Source organism: Ammospiza nelsoni, chromosome Z, assembly GCF_027579445.1.
Source record: "Ammospiza nelsoni isolate bAmmNel1 chromosome Z, bAmmNel1.pri, whole genome shotgun sequence".
NCBI classification, from domain to species: Eukaryota; Metazoa; Chordata; class Aves; order Passeriformes; family Passerellidae; genus Ammospiza; species Ammospiza nelsoni.
The window spans coordinates 53,220,028-53,234,481 of NC_080669.1; the positions used below are offsets into that span (position 1 = coordinate 53,220,028).

The window sequence follows — 14,454 nt, forward strand, 5'->3', positions numbered from 1 at the left end:
AGTGAGTTCTGTGGAATTCATAAAGAGCTACAGTCACCAGTGCTACTGAGAGGATATTAGTGAAATGAATTATTGCAGATGTGGTGGTATCTTTGTCAATCATTTAGTCAAAAATGAAGTTATTCTATTCCAGTTTTAGTAAGTTAAAGGAAATAAATGAAGGGGGGAGGTGTAAGACCATATCACCACAACTGAGATATTCATGAATATAGTCTCTTGAATATTTATTGTAATTGCAAAAGGAAAAAAAAAACTTTCAGCAAAAAAAAAAAACAAAGAAAATCCACTTGGCATACAGAAGTCACATACAAAAAGAATATCCAATGGAATACACATGGTTGCTACGTCAGCACAGAATTAAAACTCTCTATGTGGATAAAACTTGCACTGAACCTTCAGACAAGAGCTCCCATGGATTTATGGAGAAGATTCACAAAATTTATCACCCAGCAGCATTTTAGCTAGCATATTTTTTAAAACCACAGTAGCTATATTGCAGTAAGAGTCGGGGGAGAAGGCACAGATTGAGTCTCACCCCCTCACAAAGGTATCCTAAACACATCAATTTTTCTTCAAGAACAGTTCAACAAACAAGTTGGTTTGAGAGAACCAGAACAGCTACATGTTATCAAGGAAAGCATTTATTTTCATGCATGTAATCACATGCCTGTGAGTAATTTTAAAAAAGCTAGGTGAAATTACCTGCCAGCCCTTGAGCTGTCAGGTCACGTAACAATTAAAGGTTTAGGGACTCCTGTAGCAGGCTGTACATTTCCATTTTAGTTGTGCCTCATATTCTGACTCTTACTTTGTTGCTCAGCAACAATGCTGCCAAGAATTTCCTTTTTATACTAAGCAATCCCAAATTTCTATCTACATACATTTTCATTTCACTCTGGTGTATATAATTTTGCAGAAATTTTAATGGCATTAGGTAAAAAAAAAAAATTTAAGGACTTTTCAGGTCATTGCAAGTACTGTCATGTGCTACTTAATGCAATGTGGCTACTTTGCTGTCTCAGAGAATGTATTTGATGATATCAGAAAGGAAACCCTTGATATTGGTTTCCTGTAGGCCTTAGAATTTCATTCTTTTCCAGATCAAGCAAATTAAAAAAAAAATCAAAACAAAGGAACAAACCCCCATAATTTATTAAACCTCATATATTGTCACAAAAATGCATCAGAAAAATTAAAAATCTACTTGTGTACCTTTTAGCATGGTACTAGTGAATATATGGGGTTTTTTTAGGAAAATTGTCTGGCAAAACCAATTCCCCAATTCTTCTCCATGGCCCAGACTCAGTGGCCTGTCTCTGTTTAGTAAATTCCCAATGCAGATGACACATGCCTTTGAAGCTGGAGATTTAGCAAAAATTAAGAGAATGAGCTCTTCTGCAGGTTCTATGGGCACTGCTGGGAACCCGTGGCAGATCAGTGATTCAGGGTTTAAGGTCCCAAATGTACCCAAGGGTGCTGCTGAGTACTGATGGCCTTGCTCATGTTCTTAGAAAACCACTAGAATTATGTAAGTAAGTAGGAATAAATTATTGGATGTCTTCTTTTAATTTCATGGTCAGATTCTGACCTGCATTTTGTTTCCATTTGTACCTTGGCTTTATTCCTAATACTGGAAATGCTGAACTTTGAAGGCCATGTAAAAATGGAGTGAAGAATGTGGGTCAGTATCTTTAAGGAGGTATCTTCCACCTTTAGTATCTAGAGAAGTTAAGAAACTTAATTGTCAAAACTGACCAATTAAGGTCACCTTCCACTCTGCTGTGCTGCTGACTGTGACCTTGAAGCTGTTTGCAAACATGTTAAACTGGGGCACCAACCAAAGTCTGACAAGTCATCTGCAAGAATATCGGGTACCCCTATTTACTATTTCAGGTAAGTATTATGAATTAACTGTATCAGATTAAAGAAAACATGACCACATGATATTATGCAATACAGGCAGACAGAGCATGTAATTGACTCTTTAAGAAAAAATAATTAGCTCACCATAAATGCTGAGCTCTAAGGCGTTCTTTTAATGCTTCTAGAGAACATGCTTTAAAAAACATAGGCAGAGAGTTTATAAATGGTTTAAAGCATTTTCTGACAGAAGGCCTGTCCCACTAGTGTTGGTGTAACATGACAATTCTCAAAAAAGGACACTCAGAACTCTAAAAGTAAAATTGACATGCACTTGCAGTAAACATACAAATATCTTTAACCATAGTCTCATATATTAAAAATAGCTTAAGTTACTTAAGAATATTCTTACTACACTGGTAAAGTGTTTACTATATAATATTTCTACAAGACGTGTACATTTACTAGAAATCTTAAGCCACACAGGCATCATCAACAGCTTATCACACATACATGATGCTTCTCCCTTTCACACAAGTTTATATACACTGAGTAAATAATTAAATATTGCACTTATTGGCCCATGATTCCTCAGTTTTGAGGTATTCAAAAATAGAAAAAATATCTATTTTTATAACATTTTTTTCATGCAACATGTAAGACATTTGAAATACACGAATGCTAGTATATAAGTTACACATTGTGACAGTCCAACCAAGTCACAACACATCTGACATTACTGACAAAATACCAAACAAAAGTTACAGCACAAACATTTCATATATCACTAGTTGCAGGTACATGTCAGAATTACTTGAGGAGATTTCTCACCAGAAGTGGTAAAGAATGTCTATCTAACCTTCACTTTTGTGTGTTATAGGTGAATGTGAAATTATGGGAAATGAGGACTTTTGCTTCCCCCCTGATCAGATACCAAGTACCTTATTGTACAAATGACAAGCCATCTACCTCTGCTGGAACCATGGTTAATGAACTTCTGGTCTTCAAATGTAACACATTTGATTTCCAGCAGTAATGACAATTTAAGGATAAATTTGGGAAAAGTGGCACTGAATATAAACAAGTAACAGTGGGAAATGAATGAGTGTCAAAGATGTACTACTGTATGTGCATGTAATATGTGTGTAGTCACAAATTCTGCTTCACTGAACACCCATGGATAAGCAAAAGGAAAAAAAAAAGCTTAATTTGCAAAGGTGAACTACATTTACCTCTAAATAAAACTGGTAGAGTTCATTTGAATAATTGAAATATGTTGCCTTTTTAAATGAGACTGGAAAAGTGATCAATCTTGGAGAATCTGGAGTCAGAATGTATGGATCAATGGTGCAAATTAACGGAACTTATTCCCCTGTTGGTATAAGTGAAGATATGTTGCTAAACCCCCTGAGCATGTATCTATGAGGCTTCAAACTCATGGTCCCACATTGCTAAATCTGTCATGCTAAAGAACTAGGCTTATACATCGTGAGTCTGTATGAAACAGGCCAAGGAGGAATCAGGTTGTTATCAGAACTGAAATTTAGTTAATGACTGTAAAAATGTAAAAAATAAAACTTTCTTTTCTAAAAAAGAAATATAGAAAATAGTAGCTTGGGAGGGGTGGAGTTTGTAAGGGGGTTTCTCTTGGAATGCAATTCCAACATCATTTGTCTGCTCCAAAGAAACAAATGCATAACTATCAAATGTAGAATTTTTGCTACTTTTTTTCCCTCCCAAAAATGGCAAATTTAATGCATTCTCAAAGTTAGGATCATACTCCAGCAAATTTTGTGCATCCTGAAATAACATTTCATTTCCAAAATAAAGATGCAGGTGGTACAGCTGAGCTGAGCAGACTGGGGAGAAAATTTAGTCTTTCAAACTGGTGCTCTGAAAAAGGCCACATAGATGTCATTGCTCAGGTAATTTCTCTAGGTGTTGCATTAAGTATAAGCACAAAGGAATAAACAATTCCAGCTTAGAGTCACTTACACAGCTGTTCAGAGAGAAAGAGTATTTTCTGGCAGAAAATTAGGCTAGTTCACATTTATTTAAAACACCAAACAAACAAGTCTAAATAAACTAACCACCACCACCAAAAAAAACAGACACAGTATTAAGTCAGTTGCACTTGTAACTTGTGAACATGAACTCCTAAAAGAATCAAAAACATGCATCTGAATGTTCAGCCCAGCAGGGCTGGCTGGCTGTTCGGCAGGTTGCTGCCCGAGGCACCGCAGGAACCAGACAATCCCCATGTTCCCGGGTGCTCCCAAGGGATTTTCTGACCAGTAGCTTGAAGGTGCAGAAAGCAGCACATTGTCAGAGCATGATAAGGCTGGTGCATGGCCCATGCACAGGATTAGCCTGCTGCCGTAAGCTTTAGTCTAGATCATAACTCAGAAAAAGGATTGTGTAGTATTAGTTCAGCTTCAGCTGGCACTATGTAGCTCAGGATTCTCTGCCCAAAGGCATCTCATCTCTCAGATTAAAAATACTCTGTGTATTAACTGCTGCATCTCACCAACTGGATAAATCTCTGCTGAAGGGGGTATCTATGGCTGGACCAATGATTTGATGTAACATTCAGTTTTATTTCTACGTTGAAAGTACAACAAATCAATGCAAGGCGTGCAAGAACTTTTTCACTTTTTCACTTGTGATGAGGCTGAAAGTAGTTTTGTTTCTGCTATCCCAGTTTCCATCCGAGCTCTCCCCTCTTCCATCACAAAATATAGTGCTTTGTAGCCTGATACTTGATATATGTGAAGAACAAGGCATTGATAGTTTAAAATTAGGCCCTTGATCAAGTTGCAACAAGTTCTTAAAAAACGTTCAGCCTACCTGGATTTAAGAAAATTGCAGTTCTCTCCTGTAAGTCAAGAGGAACTGAACGAGATTGACATAGGCTGCTGTTGGGTATTCTATCCCATAGGAGGCCAAGGAATAATTTTACATAGAATGAAAATTCTAACACTGCTAGTCCCCTCAGAATTCTTGGAATATTTGAGGAAGGCATGGTAAGTTACTTCTCAAAAGCTTTTCTGTCTTTACTGTTTCTCTACAAAAGATAAGTTGTAATTGAGAGAGGCACTGAGATCATGATGCTCATGATCTAAATGTGACCAAATGTATAGCAGAAAACTCAATATTGCTGTGAAGCATATGACTGCAAAAGCCAACCTGTGATGGAAAATCAAAGCCTACTTTTTCCCACAGCAGGTAACCCAGTTTGGAAAGAAAAAGCCTGCTTGAACTTCCACACATTTTCAATTTCAGAGAAAGCCATGATAGGATAAATTTGGTTTGATGGGACCACAACAGGCCATCCTTTCCAAACTTCTACTCAAAACAGGGTCAACTGAGAGGGCTGAGTGGTTTTCCCAGGGTTTTAGTCTCATCTTGAAAAACTCCAAGTATTTTATTTGAACATTTTAAAAATTAATCAACCTGAATGCCATGACAATGTCTGAGTGTTAGCACAAAGTTTTGAAGAGGTTTTAGGTTCAGACTCATTCTCTGCTGCTGTGTTTCAGATAAGCTTTTTCCTTTTAACATATTTTAGCACTCTAAGGAACAACACTACTCTGACAGCTGCTTCCCCCAGCCACCCCATCTCATGCAGAAGGCCAAATATGTGTGGTGGCCTAGCAGGTTAGCTGCCTCAGAAACTTGAAGCAGAGGTTCTCCTTAGATTTTGCTGTTACTCTTCTGCCCAGACTCCTGATGCAAAATGAAAAGCAATTAACAATTAACCTACAGAACTTTTAATCTATCTCTCAATTATTTTGAAAAGATATATGCTAATAATGTATTTCTACCACCAATTCTAAATGGTCATAGCCAGGCAGGGAGGGTCTAAATTCATTGCAATGGATACAAGCAAAGTGTGACTGCAGCAAGGGACACCTTGAAGTCTTTTTTCCTGCTTGCACTGTGCACCGGAAATGACAATTTTACATCAAACATCTCAGAGCAAAGCTAGAAGAATACTTGCACTTCTTGCCAAGCTGCATGATTCAGGATATACCCAAAATCCTGATTATGTCTCTCTCCTCCTTGCCTGAGATGGTTCTGACTAATAATACAACCTAAGACTCATCTAAAGAACTTGAGAGCTGAAGCTGAATTCTGTCTCAAGGCTTTCCTGCTCCTTCTTCTTGGCCAGGAGTCACTAACATAGCAAGAAACACATGGAAAACTGCCCAGCAGCCATCTCAAATGAAGCCTGCTTGACTTTGTACTGCTTGTGTTTTTTCCAATCAGCTGGCACCTAGGGTGTGAAAATGTACGAGGGAAACTCTCTCAGCACACTTAGCAACACGCTGTCTTAAATGGGGGAGGGGGAAAAAAGCGCCCTAGAGAGAGAAAGGATCATTGTTGAGACAGCATGTACCTCTTCCACCTGGCTGGTCCTCCACTCTGAAAAGAAGGGTGCTTTCTCTTCATGGAGGTAAATCAGTCTTCATGTCTACTAGGGGGAAAACTGCTTAAATAAACTAGTTAACAGGACAGACATGGCTTAAAAACCCAGACTGAAGACTGCATTGATAAATTTAAGTTAGGCAGCCCGGGTAGAACCCTCCTGGCATATCCTTTTTACATATGTCTATATGCCTTGTTTGGAAGTAACATTTATTGTGTCAAAGTGTATTTAGATTATTTAATAAATTTTTTTAAAGTGGCCATTTTCTCTTAGTGTCTATCTATCTTAGTGTGTTATGTATCAGGAGTTACATAAGTTACCTTCAAAAAACATAAACTGTAAAGAAGGATTTCTTTGCAGTTGTGAGTCATTCAGTGTACTATGTGTTACTTCCTTTTATTTTATTTTTCAGATTTTTCCCATTGCTGACAATTTAAAAAATGTCAGCCCTATATTAAATTCTGTCTAATTGGAAAAATAAAATAATCAGGGCTTCTTCAGTTATGCTGCTTAGTTACAAAAGGTCACTATGATGCAAGTAAAGTAGTTTTACAAAGTACTTCAGGACACAGATGTAAGAAACTTCCACCAATTACTAGAGGAGTAAAAACTGTAAAATATAACTATTTTAACACTTGACCATAAAAGAGTTTGTGTACTTTATTCTGCTATCTTCGCAGTTTTTTGCTGATCTTTTCAATGTATTCAGTCTAAGATTAGAAATGTTGACAATTTTTTATCACTCCTAAAGTTTTAAAAATCCTATTTCTCTTGCCAAAATAAATGGAGAAAAAATCAGGTCAAACTTAAGTTCACTGACACCATCAGCATTTCTGCAATAGGTCTGAGTAAAATACAGACATTTATAGCCACTGTGGTGGTAGCTATCTCAGTGACTGAATGGGAGATGAAATTTCTGAAAACTGAAGCATGCAGGTTTGACAGAAATGTGACAAGGCAGCTTTTGGCTATGAACAACCAAACACAATGGATTTGGCTCTGTCTGACATAATATAGGACTGTGTGGTTAATGTCTTATGCAGGCAGACATGGAAAGAGCAAAATAGCCTTCTACGACAGGGGTAGGTAAGACTGGGATCTCCAAAATTATGGAATGAGAAATTAATTCTAGTTTCAGAAAATTATTAGCTAGACATGCAGCTCCTATGTAAAAGCAAATACACTAGCTGTCCAAACAGTACCTAATATCTCTGAGACTCTGGACTGAATATCCACATCCAGTTGGAAATTGTTGATGAACAGTTGAGAATTTTGATGGCTTTGGGCCCAGGACCTAACTTTCTTCTGATTTCTGCAGTTTTCAGTCAGCCAGGATGTGTAACATAGTGAGTGTGGATTTTACAAGGCGATGCGCTCAGGAAGTGTCCCTTGTACAAGTGATCTGGCAGAATGAGGGATTTGCTCACTACAGGAATACTTCTAAATTCATTTTCAGTCAGGAAAATACACAAGTGGCATCAGGAAGCTAAGTCAAAACACCCTGACCACTACCCTAAAAATTCAACTATATAACTTGAAACCAGTGAAGTGAGAGACAATTATAGGCAAACATGGTCTGAGGACATGGCACCAGCTGAAGTGTGACACAAAACAGTAAAAAGAGAAGAGAAATTAATATACACTCTGCATGCAAAAGCCAGGTTCTAAAATATGGATCATCCTTTTAGGCTAAAAACTGCTCCATCCCCATATGCATATTAGAACAGCTGATGTAAAACAAGACTGTTCTCCAAATAAATTAATAAGACAGTATAAATAAAGGCATATAGACCATTCATAAATACTCTGTTGGCAATAGAACACACTGGAGCTGCCTTTGCTGATAGCTGCATTAGCAGCTGCAGTTGGGCTGCTGTGGAGGAGGGGTGTCCTTCAGCTGTGTGTTGTGGTTGCTGGCAGCAATGGTGGGATTCGTCTCCAGACTTTCTGACATTTTGTCACAGATGATATCCACAAGTCGCTCAAACGTCTGCTTGACATTAATGTTTTCCTTGGCACTTGTTTCAAAAAATTCAAATCCTAAGAAAATAAAGAACATGTTTATGTTCTAGGCATGTTTCGGTATCTCCAATAAACATACAAACTTCTCTTGAGCAAGAGACACTCAGAAAGGAAACTCATGAGAGCACACGTATGGAAGAGGAGCAGGTAAAATTGTAACACAATCAGAGTAAGTACACTAGTGCTACTGGCTTTATACAAGGCTGGATGAAGTCAGGACCAAATATATTTCCTTAGAAAAATTCTACTTTAACACAGTTTAATCTAAAACTTAATACCTGTTTCAGAGAATTATTTTAGGAAAGCCCTGTATGTACAGCCATTGGGAACAAGTAATCTGCTGCTCCATCTCTAACTATTACATTCCTCTAAGCATTATGCAGTTGGAAACAGCCATTTCCATTGTGTTATTTAAGGTGCTGCCAAAATAAAAAATAATGCTTGCAAAAGTACTGGTAAAAAACCAAGCAAGACAAGAAAAGATTTTTGCAATTTGATAGTTACTAAAGTTAGATGTGAATCCATGTGACCAAAGGGATTCCCAACTCCACAAAGAGAACTAATTAAAAAAAACCCAACCAAACAACAGAAATGCACATAAGGAAGAAAACATCTTAATTCATTTGTACAGAAGGATTTTTCCTCTATTCATTCCCAATTAATAGCCCAAAGGCAAAAACCATAGCTATCCTTAGCCCTTAAGGGACACTGGAAGTTTTTATAGAGCAGAGACAGCTGTTCCAAGCCCTCCAGAGACAGTTTCCTAAGTTCTCCTCTCTGCCTCCAATTGTACCACATCTCACCTCCCACATGGGTCTCATTCATCTAGGCCAGGTTTGCAGCTTGGCAGTCAGCCTGCAACCTAGAAAGCTTCTCCCAGAGCTGAGTCTTCCCACATGCTTGTTTCCTTTGCAAAGCATTTGTGTTCCTTAATTTATTGTTTTATAAGACTTTTCCCACATTTTTCCCAAGTTAGAACATTTCTCACCCATTCTCTGATAATTCACAACTTACTTCCATTCCTATCTTTCCACTACCTACTGGTTCAATATTAAAACACTTTACAAAACATCTGATTGACTTGTAGCTTTACAGAAACCTTTGCACAGTCTGGCTTACCCTTTGCATAACTATTTTGATTCCTTCTGATTAAATCTGAATATTATTGTGCAATTACCACTGTCTTTCAGTATGAGAAAAATCCCTGTCAGAAAATTTAAATTACATGAAATTCCTGGCAGAAGGACGGAAAACAAATCTTTGTGGGTCTGGTGGTTTGGTTTGATTTTTTGAATGTTTTATTCTGTTTTGAAAGGCCACATGAAATTTAAATGCAAGTACTTGGGTCACATTAGTATTATGTCTTCAGTATGCCATCTAAACAGAATGTAATCTACACATTCAGTCCTATAACTGCTGTCTATGCAGCTTTTGCAATTTGAGCTCTACCCTAGAGTTACTGCAGATAATAATATTTACCTTGACATGATAACCCGGCCAGAAGTAATAAGCAATGTACAAACTCAACTCTGCTCTGAATGATTTTTTTGTATTTTTAATTTATGTAAGGTGCTGTACTGAAGTGTCAGGAAGCACTAAAATGTTACAATGTATAGGAGCTAAGCACTGGCAAAAGTTGGTGTTCATAGGGAGATTAGATAACAAGAGCTACCAATATTGTACAGGGATTTAATTGGTCATACGACTTCTGTTAGTATCAGGAAGAAGTGTAAGAGTAAGCTCACCAGTATGAGAATACATTGCCTTAAAAACTTTTCCATTCCATATTTCACTGCAAAGCAGGAAAACTGTGAATAATAAAAGACTTCCAACAAAAATTAGATACAAGGATATAGTTTTAATCTATAAGATGCTGCTTTAGTTAAGCTTTGCTTGCACATTTCCTTTGTCCCAAACTAGAAGGAAAATGAGAAAAGACAGTGTAACATCACTTGTTGGTGGTTTTGGCCCTCCTGCAGAGCTCCATGCAGGAGAAAGCTGTTCAGATCATTTGGGAGCTGCTTGGAGAAAGGAAGATCGTCCACAATTTCAGTATGCTGTCTTGAAACTCAGATACAGCCCCAGCCCATCTGAGCTGTCAAGAACCTTCCACAGCTCCTAGTGTCTTCTCCACAGGAAGGAGGAGGAAAGCAGCCGTTCCACAGAGGAACAAGCAGAATCATAGGGCAGAAGGGTTGAGTAACAATGGGGGAATGATGCACCAAAGCTTGGGAGATGATAGGAAGAACACTGAATCTAAAGAACATTTAGGAGTGGAACAGTTTTTACAGTTATAAAGATAGAATAATGAGCTCATCAGATGATAATGAAATAGCAGATATGATATCTAGGTAAGAGATCTAGAGAGAGAAAAGCAGAAAATGAAAGGAAAAGAGTCACAGAGAGGAGGCCTATGTCAAGAACTACTGTAACAAGGATAAAATCAAGAAAACAGGCCCACTATCTTGGTGAGGATGTTTTGCATGAGAACATAATGAAAAACTTATAAGGCACGTATTCTCCAGATTAAATGGAGGCTTACAGAGTGTCAAGCACAAAATAATTGATTCAAATAAAATACTTTGGAGATTTCTATGGAATTTCAGATATGATTTCAATATAAGAAGAAAATTGCAGTCATAGCAGTGACGTAGTTGGATATCAGGCTATGAGGGTATTCCATCAATTTGGACATTAATTGCCTGGACCTGCTAGGCTAGGCCTTGCTGCATAGATGAAGCAATGGACAGACCTGAGAGAAAGTGGCTGAGCACCCAATTGCCTCCACAATAAAACTAATGCTATATTCTTTACTGGAACTGTAGGGGTGGGAATTTTGAACATTATTAGCCCAAAGAGCTCCTTCTGTGTATAGACCTATGATAGGTACTTTTTATATGCTTGAATGTACAAATAAACATCCATCTTCCCAAGAAGAGAATGGGGCATACATGTGAGCTCCTTCCAGGTAGTTCTCTGTAAAACAGATGCAGCTGCACATAGGTAAGACACTGTTCTCACAGGTGCAGACATGGTAACACAGAAGAGTCTTTTGAAGCTAATTAAGAAGTTAAGAAAATCTTTGTGCAGTTTCGGGTAATCACTGTCAAAGCATTGTGGTATGTACTGAGCAAGTACGACCAGCAGGATTGCAAAAACTCAGCAGAACAGGAGTTCAGAATCTCTCTGATGCAGCCAAAGACACCATTACAAAGACCCTTGCAAGAGAGGCTCCTGTAGGCACTCAAAATAGCCAGATTGTCCTGGGCAAGGGATTCAATTTCTCATGGGAGCATTACCTTGTGCAAGGTCCCCCAACAAATTAGGTTGGTTCTTTTGGCTGGTTTGTTTGTTTAACCAAAACCTTGCCTGTGGAACAGTTTCAAGGAGCTATACATAATTTTTCCTAGCAGGGTGTTCTTGGAATCAAGGCTAGAATTCTGTTTGTTTTCATTTTCTTATGGAATATTTTGCAGATCTTTTTTTCCCCATGGCACCTCCTTCTCTACTGACTCATCTTGCAATTATTTTACTAATGGCTCTTAAACACCCTAAGCTTCATAAATCCCTGTGTATGACAGCCTAAGTTCTATGACTTCTAGTACTTTTTTCAAGTTTGTTTTTCACTGCTTATTATTAATTGAGATAAAATATTTTCCATGGGGGTATAAGTGTGAAGTGAGACAGCTATCTGGTGCTGCCCAGGGAAGCAGAGCTCAAAGAACACCATGTTCCCACCACGTGTGATGATCTGTACTGCTGATGGGGATGAGGCCAGGCAGAGGAGATTATCATAAAGACATGACAAGCCCAAGAGGTAAGTGGGTAGGTCAGGGAGAACAGAGCTGAAACTCAGAAAATCCAATACACCAAAGTGTTGCCTGAACATACGTACAAAGTGTATGGAACATGGAATATGATATTTTAAATGCTTATTTTGTGTTTAATTCTGTTTTCCTTTGCTGATTCCCTCTTTCCCTACTACTGACTCAAAGAAGGCTGGCAAGCTCTTGGCAGCTCCTACAGAGCACTACGGCAGCAGAGCTAGACAGGGCACTGGCACGGTTCTGTTGTTCTCCTGGTGATCTACAATGCACACAGAGCATTTAGATGGCTTTCCTGAATCATACACACAGCCAGATGTACTGACTTTGTACCCTCTCTGCCTCATATGTGTGCTAGCTCTGTAGACGCTCCTTCATAACTGCTCATTAACACTTGCTTATGTCTGCTTTCAAAACACAGGAAAGAAAACCACCCAGAAAGCACAGTCATATACAAAGAGAAGAACATTCTGCACTCTCTCATCTTCCTGAGAAAACATGACATCAAGAGCACAGGCTAGACAGCAAACTAAGAACATTTCCACAGACAATACAGACAAGATCTATGCTGATGTTTCACAAGTTGATCAGGTGGCATTTTGGTTTCAGAGTGTTTTTCTACAATAAAGACAATTGAATTTGTCAGCCCATATGTTACATTTTACAGATGTCCACAAGGGTATGTTCCCTCACTAACTATCCTTCTAAATTTTCGTGAAGACAAGCTTGAGCTGTGGTCCTTAGTGCTGCTTTTGTCAGTGTCTGGTTCAATCCAGAATTGTAAGGAGTAGTAGGAGACTGCAGCATCAGAGCAAGAAATGGATGCAGGAAGCTGCTCCCTTTGTAAGAGCAGGGTGTAAAAGGCAACCTCCAGGATGTCATGGGAATTAATAATTTAACAATATCATTGTATATAAAAGAGAGGTGTTAATAAGGACTTATCTTAAAATTGCATCCTGTGGGTAGCTCTGAGCAGGCACTGGCAGGCACTTACCTTCCTGCCTGCTATGAATAGTATCTAATAAGTTTTGCATTCACATTACAGGCTGTCAGTCAAGGCAACTGCAAGACCTGTCTTCTCTGCTCAGATGTCCGCTTCCTCAGAACTGTCAATATTTTTTAGTCAAGGAGAGAAAGGACACACATGGCATGACTGAAAGGTCATCTCTCCCAGGGAACTGGGCTGAAAGTAGCTCAAGACATCTGCTGTTCTTCAAAGTATCTCCTACATCAGCAACTCTCCAGTTATGACAGCAGTTCTGGTTTGCTGTGCTTTGCTCTCTAGATCAATAGGATGGGATCTCTGCTGTCCTAACAAGCCCAAGTGCTGGGCTATGATCAGAAAATTATTTAAAAAATGTCAAGCCTCAGAACAGGACTCTGCTAATACTATCGCAGTGAAGAGCAGTGCTCTATCACCATTCAAAATAGAGAATTAAAAAGAAGATAAACATTATTATCAGAAATGCTAAGCTATTTATCCAGTCTTTAGGATGGCTGAATTTATTAACAAAAACAAAGCTAAAGGGGGACTGTCAGCTACGGCAGAATGGGGAGACCCAAGGGGCTGTTACTGGTCATGCTCTAGCTAACATCTCCTTTTCCAGTCTTTCAGAACAGAAGGTTTCATATAAATTCCAGTTGTATTGTTTTTGATTGTCATTTTCAGATACCTTTTAAATGAGTGCATTTGGGCACTTAATTAGATTTCTAGCAAAGATTTTTTTGTGTGTGTGTTTACAGGAGATATAGATTGAGCAAACCCTTGCTCCTCATTGTTATTAAATAACTTTGCTGTAATGCAGCTCCCAGTATCTGAAAGCAATGGCAGGTTGGCTTTCCTCTCAGTAAAAGAACATCCTGGGGACAGGAGCCTGTAATTGCTCTGCCAATACCCTGTCTGTGTTGTAGCTAAACAGAAGACTGGTATTCATCAGTGCTGTCGGTCTGTCTCTTTTCCCTGGAATTAATATTTGCCCATTAAAAAAAAGCTAAAAAACAGTGCAGGATGGAAGTTTGAACCAGCATATTGCAGCACAACCCAATTATTTTCATTTTTAATGCAAATTTAGATGCAGCCATATGTCTGTGCTCTCTAAGCTGTGGGTGACCCTGCCTTGTGCACCACAGCCTCCAGTCAGCCACAGAGGCAAAACAGAACTCGCTGTTCTAGCAAACTGTGTGTGCTGAGGTGTCAGCTCCCACTTGTTTCCTCATTTACATGCCAAAATTACAGGACTAAAAATGTCTCTTCAGTTCAGTGCCTAAACTCACAGCTGCCTCGTACACACAGCGTGCCCACAGATGCCTAATGCATGT

General features: G+C 38.6%; 1 protein-coding gene across 1 annotated transcript in view; it reads right to left on the minus strand.

Annotated features, from left to right (window-relative positions):
* Positions 1-207: 207 nt before the first annotated feature.
* Positions 208-14,454, minus strand: part of RAB3C (RAB3C, member RAS oncogene family) — a 119,368-nt gene continuing 105,121 nt past the window's right edge. Inside the window, exon 5 of the mRNA XM_059492146.1 lies at positions 208-8,329. Within this exon, the coding sequence (XP_059348129.1) occupies positions 8,142-8,329 (188 nt within the window). The 3' untranslated portion in view covers positions 208-8,141. The remainder of the gene's footprint in view (positions 8,330-14,454) is intronic.